Source organism: Lepisosteus oculatus, chromosome 3, assembly GCF_040954835.1.
Source record: "Lepisosteus oculatus isolate fLepOcu1 chromosome 3, fLepOcu1.hap2, whole genome shotgun sequence".
Classification (NCBI taxonomy): Eukaryota; Metazoa; Chordata; class Actinopteri; order Semionotiformes; family Lepisosteidae; genus Lepisosteus; species Lepisosteus oculatus.
This window is the reverse complement of record NC_090698.1, coordinates 21,494,060-21,511,858: the sequence shown is the minus strand read 5'-3', so window position 1 is coordinate 21,511,858 and position 17,799 is coordinate 21,494,060. Positions and strand designations below refer to the sequence as shown.

General features: G+C 36.7%; 1 protein-coding gene across 1 annotated transcript; it reads left to right on the top strand.

The window, feature by feature from the left end:
* The first annotated feature begins 1,356 nt into the window (after positions 1-1,356).
* mfsd10 (major facilitator superfamily domain containing 10) lies at positions 1,357-17,040 on the top strand. Its single transcript, XM_006627198.3, has 13 exons — positions 1,357-1,501; positions 3,756-3,960; positions 5,194-5,290; positions 6,414-6,517; positions 8,752-8,910; positions 10,084-10,272; positions 10,889-10,997; positions 11,435-11,546; positions 12,115-12,223; positions 13,450-13,540; positions 15,000-15,047; positions 16,287-16,376; positions 16,740-17,040. Exons 2-13 carry the CDS (start codon positions 3,775-3,777, stop codon positions 16,841-16,843), a joined length of 1,398 nt encoding a protein of 465 aa, XP_006627261.3. The 5' UTR covers positions 1,357-1,501; positions 3,756-3,774; the 3' UTR covers positions 16,844-17,040.
* The last annotated feature ends 759 nt before the right edge of the window (positions 17,041-17,799 follow it).

The following is a 17,799-nucleotide window of genomic DNA, read 5'->3' as shown; positions in this document are numbered from 1 at the left end:
AGGTTTTTGCACAATTTATTACATAGTGCTAGATTAGTTCAATATAACAATTCCATAACACGTGTAAATAATACTATAAATTATAATAATAATTGCTTACACTTATATAGCGCATTTCTGAACACTCCACTCAAAGCACTTTACAGGTAATGGGGACTCCCCTCCACCACCACCAATGTGCAGCATCCACCTTAAATTAGTATTTTAATTATTGAAGTCCATAACTGCTTTATATTAAAATTATGTTTATTGTAAACTTTAACTGCATTTAATTTAATCTTTTTTTTTTACTTTTTAATATAATTATTGCTTATTACAGATGAATGAGATACAGCTACATCTTCCTAATCTACGGTACATTGATTGTGTCTAGTTTGGGATGTAAAATTGCCACCCCACCACCACATATTTAAGTCTATTAAAATATGCCAGTCAAAGAAATGTATGCAAAGTAGAAAGACTTAGGCAGTGTTTCTAATACAGAACCACAAGTTCTGTATATGATGAAAAATTGACTATGAAAATAGTGTCCTCTTATGAAACAATAAATGGTGAAGGAATAAGGATAAATAAACCCCAATTCAATTCTGAGGTCACTCAACTCACTTCAGATTTTAAGTCTAGATAAAAGAAATGGACAGAGGGGTTACCTTACAGATTCAGCAGTGCTTTATAAGGCTTCTCTATATTTTGCCTTCAACAAACCCTTTTTTGTTGGATACAAGTGGGAATGTAAAAGACGGCTAGCAAAATTACTTATGGGACATCTCTGTTCACATGTATTTAATTGTCTTAGAAAATCAAGAATATATTCAGACTAATACATTATTTCAAGGATTTCTTGATTGTTTAATGAATACACTGTCAGATCACACACAAGATACTTCTGACAGTATCTTGTAGGGGGAAAACAACCAAATTATTAATATCTTTGTTTAATTTTACATAAGTAAAAAGCTAAAGTAACAATATATTGAAATGTTTAAGAACTATTGCTGCCAACTACTGGACAACATATGTAAGGAATCCATACAGTTGTACCGACCAGTGTCTTGAAGAACGTGGAACCGTATTGTAGGCCAACGAAAGTAGCCTTTTCGTTTAAACGTGTCTAATTTGGAAAACTAGAATTTTTTTTCTGTTGATGAAATAGGTTTTCACCGGATTAAAACCATTAGAAAGTCGTTTTCTAAATCTCCGTTGCAGATTTACGCCCTAAAACAATATCTCCGTCAGCGGAACTTACTCTTCGTGTCAGTATTACAAATTTCACATTTATCACGTCTTTGTAACCACACTTTACTTAAGGATCTGCGTTTCCCCTCTTTAAAGCCAATGTTTTCAACGCATGCGTCGCATTTGTGTCATTGCAAGTGAAATCTGAAACCGCTTCCTGGTCCTTGCAAGACTCAAGTCTGTGATGTACAATTGTAACTTGATTTAAATGTTAATGCTGCTCGGAGCCTTCATGTCGCATACCTGTAGTCAGTTTGGAAGAAAGGTAATAACAATATTAGTTTGGAAAAAGTTTTTCTCGAGCATGTTTATATTTATGCGCTTAATATTTTTATTACACGTTCAACCTTGTAGAGCATCAGTGCCGTCCTGCGTTAGAAAAGAAATAAAACTAAGCGTATATGTCTAGAATGTACCTAATGACAGTACAGCACTGCGAAATGAATTGAACCATCATCTTAGCTTGAAGTCTTTTTGTAGAGATGAGATGGCTTGACGTCGCACTAAGCTTTAATAAAATATTTTGTATATGGAATATATTATGTTAACATGCACGTACTAATTGTACACTTCACGAGATAGCATTTATTAAGTCACTGTGACTTAATGAATTTGGTCTGTTTTTACTTTCTTACATTATTTTAAAAATATTGAAAAAGTGGTAATATAATTCAGAAGTAGCCATTAAAAGTCATGGGTGGGTTTAAACCTACACGTTTTATTCATTGGAACACTATTTTATAAATTATTTTCAGCGTTTACAGGATTGTTTTTTTGTGACTCGTCTTTGATCTCTTCAGACTTCAGAGTTCAAGATACAGGTCCTAGATGGATCAACAAGTCCGATTTGTTTTGCTACAGCAACACACCATTTTTTCCTCCTTGGCTTTCGGAAAACATTTAATTTGTGTCCTAAAAGTGAATGCTTTTGTATGTAGATAAGAATATGTTTTAAACCATAAGTTTTCAAAACCGTTTGTGGGACAAAATTAAAAAAAAACATACTGAGGTCTGCTGCAATGCATCCACACTTTTATTTGGTCAAAAATACTGGACACAAAAGTATTGTACTAAATGGTTTTATGCTGCACAAGGAAATGCTTTAGTTCATTCTGAAATTTCCAGTTGGGTCAAATAAAATTCTGGTGGTAATATAATTGCCAGGTTCCTAGCAGACAAAGCACGGTGATACCTACTATTTTTCACAGCTCAGAATATCACTCAAAAGTATTTACAATCATGCCTGATGTCACTGCATTTTTAGCTGTTATTTCAAATAATGATGATGTGGTGAGATACCAAGTGGATTTGTTTATTGTCAATGTATTACACCAACAAGAATAGTTGGAAAGCAAATAAAATTCAAATTCATCCCCAGTAATGCCACAGCTTTATCTGTGGCATGCTTGTCATTTTTGTTCAGGCTCTGATGTTTGGTGAATAGCTTTGATCCTCTGTTCTGTACTGTTCACCTGCCAGTTGTTACCTTCAGAGGCTCCAAGCTCAATAAGTAGGATAAGGAAGGCTAAGAATAAGGATAATATTCAGCACACTTTTATCTTGCCTGTTTTCCTGTCATTACTCCAGGAAGTAAATTCAAGGAAATAATGTGTTTCAGGTAATATTGACTTGTAAGAGTGTTCTTACTGGCAAGCATTTGTTTTTTTATTTTTCCTTTATCATAGTCATTCTAGTTATAGAGTACTTTTTAAAGCATGTTTTTATGGTGCATCTTTGATTCTCATGCTGCTTCTTTTTAATCCTGTAACTTTTAACAAATATTTTGCACTGCATTCAGTCAAAATGTGTACAGCTGGATTTTTTAATTAAGTAGTGTCAGTGTTTTGCTCCTGATAATTTTAAGCAGAAGAAGGCAGTAACTGCAAAACTTGTTTGAAACTTTGGCTAAGAAGAGTTTGAAACAAATACATTTAAAAATTATTTCATTGTCACATGTACTGTAGCTGGTACAGTATACAGTAGTTAATTTAGAATTATGTTCTACAGTAAGTGTAAACTTATTAAGTGATAATCTTCAATCTGAAATTAAACAACTTGTTTTTTCAAGTCTGCAAAGATGCAATGTCAATGTACATCATTGTTTAATTCACTGTTAATGAATAGCTAAGAAGTATTTCTTTCCTTGTTCTTACAGTATATTGCGTAATTATGCATCTCCGACCTCTAAGACAATGTTTCACCTTTGGTTTTTGAGGGAATCGCTTCAGCCTTTTCGAGGAAATATGACACAATCATTTATAGCCAAAGTAGATTTCACCACAGGCGTAAAAGAGGAACAGTTTGTTTTTATTTAACTGATATTTGTGGCACGTTTGTTTAAGGTATTACAGTTACAATTATTTTATTGTTGGTTAGAAAGCAGTGCATCTTGTTTGGTATTATAATCCTATAAGTCATGATATGCATGCAAGCTAGGCAGTAAGGATGTCTCTGCAAAGTAAATTTAAGTTTTCACTGCTTATAGTTTTTGTGCTGTCTCTGTTTTCTTGTTGTTATAGGAAGTTCATCTTGAGAAGTATGAGTGAAAGAAAACAGGCAGGAGGCAACACGATGGCAAACCCTGAAAAAACCAACACTAAAGCAGAAAGTGACTCTTCACGGGTCATTACTGTGGTTTTTCTAGCTCTCCTGTTGGATCTTTTGGGGTTCACTCTGATATTACCACTTCTCCCTTCAATTCTGGACCACTACAGTCAGACCGAGGTAAGCACAACACTTTCAAGGTGCAGCTTTCTGCTGAGCCTGGGTAATCCTGAGTTAATGGGGTTGTTTTGACATTAATGCACAGATATTTGAAATGAGGGATTCCTAAAAACAAACTCGTTGATAGAGACGGTCAATGGCTTTCTTCAGGTTTCTTAAGTTAAATTACAGCAGATAACTTTCATTGTTCCATTTCTTATTTTTCTGTTTTGTTTTAAAAGAGTGCTTTCATGTAAAAAGGCATTCAAAATATTAGGCTATACTTTTACTAAAAGCAAATTTTCCATTACATAAGTGTTGCTTACTCCCCTTCCGAAATGCCCAGTCATGTTCCTGAGTTTCTAAAACAACTGCAACTTAAAATGTTGTCAAACCTTAATATAAACAGTTGCTTTATAAAAATAAAAAAACATTTTTTAATCTCCAATGGACATAAGTTAAGAAAGGATAATAAGAAAACCACTTTTAATAACATTTTTAGGCTGTCATTTTTTACATGCTTAAGTGTCAAAGTATGTTTTGAAGACAGAGAGATGAAAGACAGTTGGCTTTGAAGGAGCTTGACTGTTGTGCAGGAACAGTCGGTCCTTTGTTTTGCTGAAGATGCACATGGTAACCCGTGGTGAAATGTCAGATAGGTCAGCTGGCTATCTGGTGTGTGAAACCCCGAATTCTTTGTCGCCATATTTGTATGAGCTTGAGAAAGCCTTTGGTGTCCCTGCATGCCTACAAGTATTTTCAGAAGATTAACATAATGAGTTTGTTACATGAGGCAATTGGCTGGCATGCTTTATCTCTTGCACCTATATCCTGCACTGTTTCCCTGTGTAACATTCCTAGAGACCCAGTGTTGATGCCCCAGCCACCACCTGGTAACACGAATGATGGATTGTACCCACCCTCGTCAAGTTCTGGTGAATAAATGGACACTATGAAAAGTGCTTGTCCATATGTGCTTGTGTGTGTCCTGGGCTCACTAGTGTCCCATCCAGTCCTGTCTTGAGACCTGTGATTCCAGGACAGTCTTAAGGTTGCCATGACCCTTACAGGGAATAAGCTGCTTTGTGATAATAAGTGGACAAGAACAAATATTTTCCCATGAATCAAAAAATCAAACAAAGTTTTGAATCTTTTAGTTTTTGTTAAATAAACAAAAAATAATCTTTTTTATACTGTTCTGAAAATAAAAAATAGATTTGCGATGGAAATTAAACTAGTTGTTTGTTTCAACAGGATGGGATGTATCAGTCTCTACAGAGCATTGTGGACTTCTTTGGGGCAAGCATTGGGGTTCCAGTGGAAAGGAAATACAATGGTGTTCTGTTTGGAGGTAAGTTGGAAGGAGGTGAGAGAGACAGAGGTCCTTAACCTGGCCTGCCCTCCAGCCATGAGGAAACACTGGGAAAAAAGATCAGTTCAGTGGTCTCCTTCCATAGTAGTGCTTTAAATGGTTATGAAAATAGAAAAATCAGAAGTGCTCATTGGTGTCACCTGCCTACTTAAAAGAAGCTCATGTTCATTGAAATTTGTGTCATTTTTAAAACCTAAATAATATAGGTATTATAACCCTTCATTTATTCAGAGAAGAGTCTTGACTAACTTCTGTGCCACGCAGGTGCTGCCAGTCTTTTGTTTACCTGTTTCTGCACTGCACGTTGTTTAAAGGTATACCATGCTCCAAGCACATTATTCCAAGAACTTCAGCAAACAGAGCCTCACACACTCTCCTCCACTAAGAGTTGGCTCCCTTATTTCTGACTGAACAGAATAATAGGTTGGTCATTTTTGACGAACAGACAGAAGAGAGAATGACCATGAAGACTAGGACTTAAGGCAGATCTGTGGAATACATTGCAAAGCTTAGAAATAAGAATACTGTTGCTCTTAACAAGCACTCGAAAGACCACTTCTGAGTGCTGAAAAGAAGACATCCTAGTCGGTAGAGTTTATGTAATTACTGTAATTCCTCATTCCCCAGTGTTGCAAGAATCTGTTATCATTGCAGATGTACTTGTGTTATTGAGGCAGGCCACTGTTTCATAGATATAGTATATCTCTTCTTCTCAATTTGCATTGCATCATCCTAGTGATAAATGGCAAACAGACTCAAAAATCAAAATAGATTTTTTCACAGAAAAACCATCCTCAGAACATTAGAACAGTCATTTTAATGAGTGATTTGTTTGATTTGAAATGAACAATATTTTTTTTGGCAAATTAAGAAAATGCATAACTCAAAGCTGTGATAAGAGGATGTAAAGTGGACAAGTGTTTCAGTGGAAAGTTGGTTCACTGGTGGATGTTTCTGCTTGCTGTGGTGCCAATTTGCATCTTTCCACAGATTTCTCAGTTAAATGCCAGGAAAAGTCTCTTCAAAAGCCTTTTTATGTGCAATGGTTTGTGAGGTTTCAGGTCTGTGGATTTTAGCCCAGTTCTTTTGCTCTTCACATCAGGTCTCATTGGCTCCCTCTTCTCCCTGCTGCAGTTCCTGTCTTCCCCTCTCACGGGTGCTGCCTCAGACTACTATGGAAGGAGACCACTGATGATGCTTTTAACGGTAGGGGGCTTGGGTCAAACATGACCCCAAGATAACTACTTGAACTGTTAGCAGGGCAGTCAATAATCAAACTACAGATGACACATTTGGTGAGTTGATAAGGATCAGTCACTTATTGCAGTAACTTTGGTCTTGACAGAGGTCTGATTGTTTTTGTTGAATCCATGTTACATCATCATCTAAACAGTGCTAAAGGCTAGTGTTTAATTAACATCAGGTTTAGTGGGAACACAAGTTTGCTTGTGATTAATATAGGATTAAATTATATCAGATTACAAATAATCTGATATAATGATAGCATATAGATATACAGTAGATACTAAAAGGATTTTGACCAAGGACCTTGTGGATGTGGATGTGATCAACTGTGTTGAACTGATGTGAGCAACTTGTTTTCTGTTAGTTAGATAACATTGAAACCACAGCTAACAGCAAAGCAGTTCCAGTAATACCAACAACCCTTTCTAATCTGTTAGCAAGGTGGTCAGCAATAGAAAAGACAGCAACAAGGTTCAGCAAGAATGGGTACAAAACATTCAGCAGTTATTAGCAGATCATTATTAACTTTATATAAGAGCAGTTTCTGTACTGTACTTTGAGTACAATGCATAGAACCCCGAATCAAATGGCTTGTAGATTTTATTTAAAGTGATCTTATAAATGCTCAAACGACCCAGTGATCCCTGAAGCCTCCCGGATGCTTGCAGGCAAAATGGAAAGTTAGATATTACTAGGCAGGCCGGGGTCTACTTTCTGCCATTTTTATTTTTAATTTAGAATTGTCAGGTAGTTTTGTTATACACATCCAGTCAGCTTTTCCAAATTGTTTCTCACATCTTGGCTTACAGCTACAAGCCTCACAATCATATACACAGAGTATCCTTCAACAATCTTCTAATCTACAGTACACTAGATGCCTGCAATCTCTGGGATGTCTTAATGTTTAGCTGAGAGCTGATGAAGCTACAAGCTTCACAAGTGCCCCGTCCAAGTAGCTCTGGATAAACTCAGCCAATTGTTCATCACATCTCAGCTCTCAGCTACTAACCTAGTGGCTGTACACAGGGGAAGCGTAGGCAGATCCCTCTGCCAACTATAAGTCTTTTGTCTTTCAACACATCAGCCCTATACTGGAAGTTAGGTGCCGATTGGAGGAGAGGAATGTCCCTCAGTGATACGTTGTTGCCTCAGTTGGCCATGTACTGTGTCTCTTAACTGTTACTTAGTGTTTCCCGTTATTCATGCAGATGGTTCTATAACAGGAATTTTAGTTTAGGGCTAAAAAACCTGTTCAAAAGATTTAAACAAACAGAAATTATTCAAAGTACAGGTGATAAATAATAAAACTTGGATGGGCTTTCCCTTTTCCGTAGTACAGTCTTAAATTTTACCCTTTTTTGGTCTCTAAAAGTGTAAATTTGCTTTTAATTATTTTAAAAAAAGTCTCAAAGATTCACTCTGTGCATGCACCTGAAAATAGAAGGGTTTGCCTCACCAACACAAGAACAGTCACCAAAAAGATGTCCTTGAAACCAAACATGCATGGCACAATTCTGTGTCACCCCTATGAACACCTCAGCCTCATTACCACTTTTTTTTAATTGGCCAAATCCAAGATGCAAACGTTCTTTCTGAAGCACTTTGAATATCAATCAGTTGCAAGTCAGTCCATACAAATTCTTTGTAGGAATCACCATGATCCTCAATGAGCAAAAAACAGTAGTGGTGAAGAACAGCATCTACCTGTGCTCACTCAGCTCAGGGTTAGAGTATGGCATAACACTTTGCCAGATTAAATGTGCATTAATTGTGGCAGTAGTTCATAATTGAATGTTGTACGTTTTAATTTGGATTGTTAACTATGCTATTTTCATTGCATTGCAACTGCTTGTTGAAACAGCTGTGTAATTAACAGCAACAGGGCTTTTTAAGTAACAGTGAAATACTGCTTGAATTAAAGATACAATGTGGATCTGAAGTGCTTAGGTTGCTTATGCCTAAGACATTACAATGTATTCATGCATCTCATACTCGTGTGAAACAGATTTTGTCAGAATATGAAGATGTGATGATTTTTCATATCATCCCCTACTTGGCTTGATCTGGCTTTCTTTCCTAACAAGCTGGAGAATAATTAGATATGATCTAGACAGTAACCCTGCTTTCAACATGTTTTGAAAACAGGTACCCCCAGGTGCTTCTACACTACAGAGTTGTGTTCTCTTGGTTCATAGGTGGGGCTGATGTCTTCCTACGCACTGTGGGCAGTGTCCAGGAGCTTCAGTGTCTTTCTCCTGTCCAGAGTTGTGGGTGGCGTATGCAAAGGCAACGTCAGTCTCTGCACAGCAATAGTGGCGGACTTGACCTGCCCAAAAGCACGCAACCGAGGAATGGTAGGAAATTGGATGGATTAGGAGCTGTTAGCTTCTGTTTTTATGTTATCTACTCTGTTATTTTTAGTCTGTGCTTGCAAATAGTTTAAGAAGGCTTGTGCTTAATTTAATCTGATAACAGGGAAGTTTAGTGCTTGTAAATACTGACCAGCTTCAGTTTACTGCTACTGGTGGAATTCTGCCAGATTTTTTCAAGCCAGCTTCTGATAGAGATGAACATTCTGTTTGAAGTTGTGCTTCAATCAGTAGGAAATGCAGTGATGACTACTGGGACCAGTATTTTTCTTTAAGCTCCATATCTAAGAGAGCCAATACTGCTTCTCAAAAATACTTTACCCTGCATGTTGCTACTTATTGAACTCTTGTGTTTGGTTGGTGTGGCTAGTCAGTTTTAGAAGGGGCTGTAGTAACAGCTGATTTGCCACTAGAGGCTGCTATTTATCATCCAATCTTTATAAATAGCCACAGTAGGTGTTTATAATTTTTTGTAATGTTGGTGAAGGGACGCGAATTTCACATTCTCACATGGGTGCAATTAAGCTTTTGTTTTTTGAGATGTTTGAGTGCTGTCTTTTTGTTGTCTGTGACCTGAAAAAGCATTTGATAAATACTTTTGGACTTTACATCTTGATCATTGCAGTTTTTGTGTGCAGACCCTTGGATTCACCTTGGTTAAGGAGAGGGTCTGTGACAGCTGTATTTTCATTTTCATTTTAGATTTCACTTTAGGTTCATTTTAGCTGCCCTGTATAATTCATTCTAGCTCCTTTTTCTAAACAAAAAGGAGATCTTCTTTAATGGATTTTAGTGAATGTTTAGTTATATGTTGTATTACTTGAAGAACTTCAGTTCACTAAGAACTTCAGAACTAAGTAATTTCTTTAAAAAACAAAAGTGTTTTACTTCATATTTAAGGGTGACTTCAAAAGTCATGGCCTCCTGAGGTTGGAGCAGGACTGTAAACAAGTATAGAATTTTGGCTACAGTATTTTTTATTATCTGACAATGTAATTTTCCTTGATGTCTAGTTCTAGAAAGGGATTATTTGGGGACATAATTGACCATTGACAGAACAAATGCAGCATTAATAGAACTGTCTGCCCACCTAGAATTTCTGTAGAACCAGAGATCTGTGGTTCACACTTTCACATGTATCGCTCTTCACTGTTTTAGGCTATGATTGGTGTTGCCTTCTCTCTGGGCTTTACCTTTGGTCCGATGATTGGTGCCTATTTTGCCCTGAAACCCACAGAGGATGAGATCTTTTACCAGGGTCCTGCAGTGCTGGCTCTCTTGTTCTCTGCAACTGATTTACTCTTCATATTTGTCATGCTTCCAGAGACACTTTCCAGGAACAACAGGGTAAGACAGTCATGCTGAATTCTACCTGAGGAATCTGCGGATTACAGTACATGACACATTTTAGAATCTTCTGCTGGCACTTGATAAAAAATGGTAATGAATTGTGTCAAGTATTGTATTCACGGCTTTAAAGCAGTGAACTACGCTTAAGAAAAGCAGAACAGTAACATGATGATGAGATTTTGTCAGATCTCAGACTAGCACTTGAATACGAGTCCAGTGAAAACCAGGTTGTTGTTGTAAGAGTTGTCAGTGGATTTATTGGTGGGAACTTTTAAATCAAAGCCCCAATGTGATGTAGGAGGTACCATCCTTTGGATGAGATGTTAAACTGAGGCTGATTAATCTGGTTTACTTAAAGTGCCCTCTTAATTCATTTAGTGAAACACTTTTTTGGTTTTCTATAATGGGTCTCCTTCGACATGTAAAGATATTTGGGATTCTTTGTGATAACTAAGCAAACCTTAGTACAATTATTTTAAGTATGCTTTAGCAAACCAAAAAAAGCAACAAACCAGGAGATGTTACTGCCTGTATTTTTCCATTTTCTTAAATATTTTTTGTCTTATTCCCAAAAGGGGAAATCCACTGATGGGGATCAATTTGTTCTCTTCAGGTCTCCTCAGTGACTTCAGGGATACAGGAATCCACTGACCTGCTGAGCCCTCTTGCCTTGTTTCAGTTCACTGCTGTAACAAGAAGACAAGACTCTCCTTCTAAAGAGAGTGAGTATCCATTGTAAAAGGGACTTCATTGCACAAAAGGCTTGAGTTTCCTGAACAAATTACCTGGTCCTGCTGACGGCATTACTCTGGGTCCTTAAAGAATGGGAAAAAAAATCTGTTTTGATTAGCTATTAGAAACCGAATAATCAAGATGAGCCCAAAGAACCTCCTCTTTTTTCTAAACGCTTTTCTATATAATGTGCAAGAAGGAACATGAAATAAAGTTGTTTAATAAAAATAAAATAAAAGAAAAGTCTTTTAACATTCTAAATATATTCTCTGTGCAGGAGAATTCTGGTACGTCAAAAATAAAAACATTTTGTTCACAAAGAGTGAACATTATACAGTGTATCTTGTATCACTAGTCCCCTTGTTAATCTCTTATCTTTATAAATAGTGGAATTTTCCTTTTACTGTGCTGTTTTTCTTCCTTTAAGGTATACAGAACCTTAAAGTCCTGGGCTTTGTCTACTTCTCCTACTTGTTTCTCTTCTCTGGACTGGAGTACACATTGAGCTTTCTGACTCATCAGCGCTTTCAGTTCACTAGGTATGTAAGTGTCCAGCTGTGCACCAAAGGTCCTAATTTCCTTACAGTCTGAGCTGTCCTGGTAATTAATAACATGGGTGGTTTATTAAGGAAAATTATTAGACTTATTATTAGCAGAGATCTAAAGAAGTAGGATTTATAATTTAAGATCCCTTTAATAAATTTCCTTTCTAGTCTATTTGAAACTCTTTAAATCTAGAGGCTCATAGACTGATAACACTATGGATGGTGCATGGTTAAGACATCTCTAAATCAAGTGGGCTGTGAATTCTAACATTAGAAAGGAAATTAAGTATTGGGTGCTTCAGGTGGCTTAGCAGCTATTGAAAACCAACAGCTGTCTTGCCAGCTTTTGTTTTGTTATTGTCTTCTTTTACTTTGCTATAACCTGACCAAGGCAGTTCTGTAGTCTGGTAAAAAAAAATCAAATTTAATATCTAATCTTGTTGAGTCATAAATAATTACCGTTGTCTCACTGGATCTTTGCTTTGTATTTAAAGTGTAGGCACTATGCTGACAGAAATGCTGTTCTTTCATGTTAAGGCAGAGGAGTGTCCTTGTCTTACAGCATGCAGCAGGGGAAGATGTTCTTCTTTGTCGGCATTGCCATGGCGTTAATTCAGGGAGGGTATGCTCGGAGGATTAAACCAGGGAAACATATCAGAACGACCAGAATGGTAAATATACAGATCATGCAGGATGTGATGAAAGAAAAAAAAAGTGCGGAGAGAGTTGTAAGAGACAGTTATTAAAACATATTGCATTGAGTAAACCAGAACCATTGTTTTTTTTACGATACAGTACATGCTTGTCGAAAGGAACAAGTTGTATAATAGAGATGTGAAAAGGTTTTCATTTCAGGGAGATATTTCCGGGGGAGGGGGTTGTAAAAGAAATTTCTGTTCACAAGTCATTGGAAATCATTTGTTCTTTTACTAAAAAAAGAATCGCAAATTATTTGGGTTGTAGGGTATAGATAATTGTGACAAGTATAGACAATATTTTAAGGTTTGGCTCAAAACTTCAAACCCCATGAACGCACACAGGAGAATGAGGACAGAATCCCCTGACCCGCCCCTGCCATCACGTCACAGCAGACCAACTAGTCTCAGCCTACTCTGGGTGGCACTCAGCCAGTTGAACGCTGCAATTTAGGAAATCTTGTTTTGTGACATGATCTCTTTTTTTGACATGAATTCCTAACTTATGAAAAAACTCATTAGGGTTGAATCAGTATATCTTGCCACACTGTGGGATGCTTCAGTCTGGGCTGAAACATCCTTTTCCATTTCCAGGATAAAGTAAGCTGTTATTTGACTTTGCTCGCAGAGTGTTTTGGGGCTGTACTCTTTGAATCATGAATTGAATCAATTCCAAAGTGTGGGTCATAAGTACCCCTCTTCCCAGATTCATATCACTATATAGCTTAATAAGTGGTAGTAATGAGTTGGATTCAGAATTTTTTATGTGAATTACTACAACTGTATCATATTTTTCCCTGTTTTAAGCAAATAATATTTTTAAATCTGGGAACCTGCTGTACTCGGACTAAATACCATTCCTTTTTCCTGTAACCAAGATACTAGGGCCAGCCATTCAATTTTGACTAGCAGCTTTCCTGAATGAAGACTAATTGAGCTGCAAATCTACATTTTATAATGGCCCTGGCGAAGCAATAGCTCTGTTTTGGCTTTAAACCCAGAACATTTATAAGCTTGTGAAGATTCAGTTATAGTTATGCCAGGCTAGTTGAAAAATCAGAATAAATATTGTTTTTATTTTAGATCCATGTCTGTAATATGTTAAATAATTGAGTTCATGGGATTGTGTACCAGGACATTTTTCTCATTGAGAAATATTGATGATTCAGTGATGAATTTCTGTGTTCAATGCTTCTTTTCAGGCAATAATAATTTTGATCCCTGCTTTCATTCTTATTGGCTTGGCTTGGAGTGTATCGATGCTGTATGTTGGACTGTTGCTGTACTCCTTTGGTAAGCCTCAGAATTCTGTAACTTCTCAAAAAAGGAGCTTCATGAGTGTCTCAACGCACAAACAAGATGGCTAGAAACAGAGGTTAAGGCCTACAGTTAAGACATTTACCATTTGAGTCTAAGCACAATATGCTAAATCATAATAATGAGGCTAGTTCAAACTAAAAGAGAAAGTCCAGTGCTGCACAAATTAAATGAAGCAGAATAAAAACACACAGAGATAAACTGTAGGTTTGAGATGAAATGTTGTGTCTGCATGTGAGCTGAAAAGGAACAAGATGAGGCTTGTTCCACTCTCAACATAGAAAGAAGGAAAACAATTTGGCTTCAGAGCTGTGTGTGCTTACAAACGTCGACCTCACGTTTATTTTTTATTTTTTGCTTTTCAGTATAGAATTAGCATCTACATTTTCCTTTGCAGTATGCAGAGTAGTAATGTAACACCCTGGAGCTATGTACTGTATTCCTTGTTTACAGTGAGATCAATTAGTAATTTGGATTACCAGACTGAAGGATTAGGAAACATGGCAAAATATAGTGTAAGAGTTATTGAAAGATGCGATTGAGAGCTGAGAGATCACAGGTGTCTAACAGGTTGTCTAAACAAGTCTTGAGCAGAAAAGGGTAGAGAATGAAGAGGGTGGCTGTAGAAGAGGGAGAATACAGAGACAGTACAGAAAGTCTGGCATTAACTGTAATGCACTAATGCTTGAAGGAACATCAGACATTGATGAAGTAATCTCTATTCTTCTCTCTCTCAGATATTAGGCAGTGAGGCAGCAAATTAATTACTGATAATTTCACTGTATTTAGCATCTTTTACTTTGGAGATTTGTACCTTTGTTAAATATATTATTATAATTTAATGTGTTTAACAATTCACCGCAACTAAAAAGACTGCATTGCTCTGCCACTGATAATAGCTTATGATAATATTTCACTCCCAAAAATACACTACCAGGCTGCATCTTTAGAAAATAAAGCTAATTTATGTTTGCTGCTAATAAGGGCTGGTTATACAGTTATTACTGCTTATTACATGCAGTATTCATTAAAGCTCTGTGCTATCTCTCAGTATGTACTAGACATAATTGCATAGCCTAATGTTACAAAGGTCATACTTTAAAGAGAATTTTAAATGTTTAAAATATAGATTTTATTGAATTTACTTTTCCTTTTCTTTCATAAGAAATTTAGCAACTCCAAGTGGGGCCCCCCTTAAAATTATTATACAGCACACTTGTTGTACATGTAACCAGATTGATTTTTTTCCATCTTTAGGTATTTAGGATGGTTTCAACAGAAATTTATTTTTTAAGACTTGCTGAAGCCATTTCTTTTTCAAATGAATCTATATGTCTCATTTTCAATATCAGAATAATTTGTATTTTTAAAACTTTACCAAGGATCACAGAGTGAGTTCCAATAATTAATGGGTGATGAATATATTTGATTGCAGCTGCTGCTGTAGTTGTGCCTTGCCTGTCAACCCTGGTTTCTGCCTATGGTAAGTGAAACAAATGTTTTCTTCCACTATACCTCCATCACATTAGATGTAGCTGCTTTTGAAGGTCAGCAGATATTAGGACGAGATTACAGGATCAGTGACACACCAACACGGACATTTCATTTCCTAAGTAGAAGAATTTCTATATAGACTATTATAGATGTGTGCTGTTACTCTCACACAGCAACATACCTGGCCCCTGAAGGAAACACGGCTTGCGCTGAGAAAAAAGACGCTGAGTTGTTTGTCCATCCAGTAATACTGGGTTACTGTTATCCTCTGCCGGATATCACTCCAATGCTTAGATCTGTTGGAGAAAAAAAAGTTTTTTCAAATGGATATTAAAAATAGTTAAAGAAACTTATAAAAACCCTCGTGGCCGAGGACCTCCACTTGATCCAGGTCACTTCTCAAGATCATAAAATTCATTTTCCATGATAATGTCTCCAGCTGGCTGGTGAGGGAGTATTCAGCCACAGTGGCTTTCACTTGTTTTGCTTTGTGTTAGAAATGCATAAACATTGGACTATTTTCAGAGGTCTAGATACAATTACTTATTAAGTGGTTATTTTGTCTCCTTGCCACTATTCACTTTTAAAATCTGAGAAAATGTAGTGAAACAGTGTTACAGTAAAATAGCAAATTAGTATATTAAACTCTACAAATAATCATAAAATCCATAATAATGTAATAAAGATGATCAAGTCAAGTGTTCTTACTTAAGGTCATAAAATATAAAGCACCTTGAATTTGTTCTAGTACAGTGCTGACCCCGAGACTTGATAAAATGCAACCACAATAAATCTGCATGAAAAGCCATGCATATTTTCAGTCCTGAACAGAATGACTCAAGTTAAGACGCTTAAGTCTTTTTAGAATTGGGAACAATCTAGCCAGCAGTGTTGAGGAAACCCTCCCTATTATCAGTAAATGGCTGGATGAGATCAATTAGCTACTAACAACAAAGTGAACATGATAGCTTGAATTGCTCCTCTCATTTGTAATAATTTGTATATTTTAAGTGGTTACATTCTGTTCTATTATGTCTTTTCAATTATCTCCACTAGTTAATCAGCACTGAATGTATATTAACACAAAAAAATAAATACTCTGCAAGATGTTCTGGTCGGAATACAATCTTTTTATTTTACAGTTAACAATAAGAAGTCTGCTCCAGCCGAACTTCTAACAAACTCCAATTCTGCTCATACTGCATAAAATCAATTGCTTTGTCTCCAGGCTCAGCCAGTCAGAAGGGCACAGTGATGGGGATCCTACGCAGCCTTGGGGCTCTTGCAAGAGTTCTGGGTCCTATTGTAGCATCTTCAGGTAAGTCATTCACTGTTCTTATGAACTAGCATGGATGTACTATATTGAATTTCATTTTAGATTTCACCCTAGCTTAGACTGATGTTAGTTGTTTCTCTTTGGCTAGTGGTGAGCCAATCAAAATAAATCAATATGAAAAAAGAAATGCTCATGGGAATTGTAACTGTTTTAACTGAAAATAATGATATACAGACATAAAACCGGAAATTTAGAAGGCAGTGTCTTCTATCAAGGATAGTTTTGACAGTCTTGTTTATTGGAAAATCATCCAATATTGATTTATGCTGCCAGATTTTTCCGTCATCATTTATCTGCACAAGGCGAAACTCCATGATCTTTTTTCCCACTTTGTTGAACTTGCAGTGTATTGGCTGGCTGGGGCACAAACCTGTTTCATCGTGAGCTCTGCCTTCTTCGTTGTACCTCTGGCACTCCTCTGGAACTTCAAGGACACAAAAACAGAGTGAGAAGAGGTCCATCGGGTATTTTGAGGAAGTTGGGGTGAATCAACATGCCGCGCTGATCAACAAGGGTGTCTGAAAAGTGTAAAGATGACATCTAATAAGTTGTATTATTATTTTTGCACCTTTTTTAAATAATGCTATTATATGTATGTTTGGAACATAGAATATATTTGATTAAATGGTACAGTTGGGAAAACTAAGAGTATTGTTGAGTTGTCATTACATTTTGCACATCACCATTCCGTTTTAATCTTCAAACTGATTTCATGGCTGCTTAAGACCATTAACACTTTGCTGAGACTGTATGTACAGTAGCAGTTGAAAAGGCATGACTGGTGAGAAGAAAGTGTGTGGCTTCGATAGGATTATTCCAGAATATCCACAATATACAAGCAGGCTAACCTTTCCCAGAATCCACAGCTTACTCCATATCTGCGCAGAATTGCCTCTTGTCGTGCACTGTCTCGCTGTGGCTTCTGCTGTCTAAATCCAAAACAGACGATTCTTTACTTCGGCCGTGATTGGAGGAAGGAAAAGAATCACTACGAACAAAACCCAGCAGATTCAGTTTTATCTGAACTTTATTTTTACCTGGATCTGACAAAAATACGTACTGTATATCTCGATATACCAGTATAAATGCAGTTGTGCTTAGCACATCCTAACTGTGACCCTGCTTCCATTATTTCTCAGTACATGTATTTTCCATGAATGCTGCGTACTGTGTATTTATTTACTGCCTTTGGAAATACAGGAGAGGGGACTGTTCCAAGGGCCTAAAGGAAAGGGGAAAAGGTTGGTTCTCCATGGATAGGACAGTGAGCAATGCTCATATGCACAACTAATTATTCACAACCGATAAAAAGACAAATGTGCCACCTTCGCAAAGTGGATAGCTCACCAGGTCAGAAATTTAAATTGCTTGTTTGTTTTTGTCTGAAATAATTCTTCCCACAGAA

Excerpts from the sequence above, each read along its gene's own strand:
- mfsd10 (XM_006627198.3), top strand. The coding sequence starts at position 3,775 with ATGAGTGAAAGAAAACAGGCAGGAGGCAACACGATGGCAAACCCTGAA. Across the intron at positions 3,961-5,193 it reads ACCACTACAGTCAGACCGAG|GATGGGATGTATCAGTCTCT; the intron begins GTAAGCACAACA and ends TTGTTTCAACAG. Across the intron at positions 12,224-13,449 it reads ATATCAGAACGACCAGAATG|GCAATAATAATTTTGATCCC; the intron begins GTAAATATACAG and ends GCTTCTTTTCAG.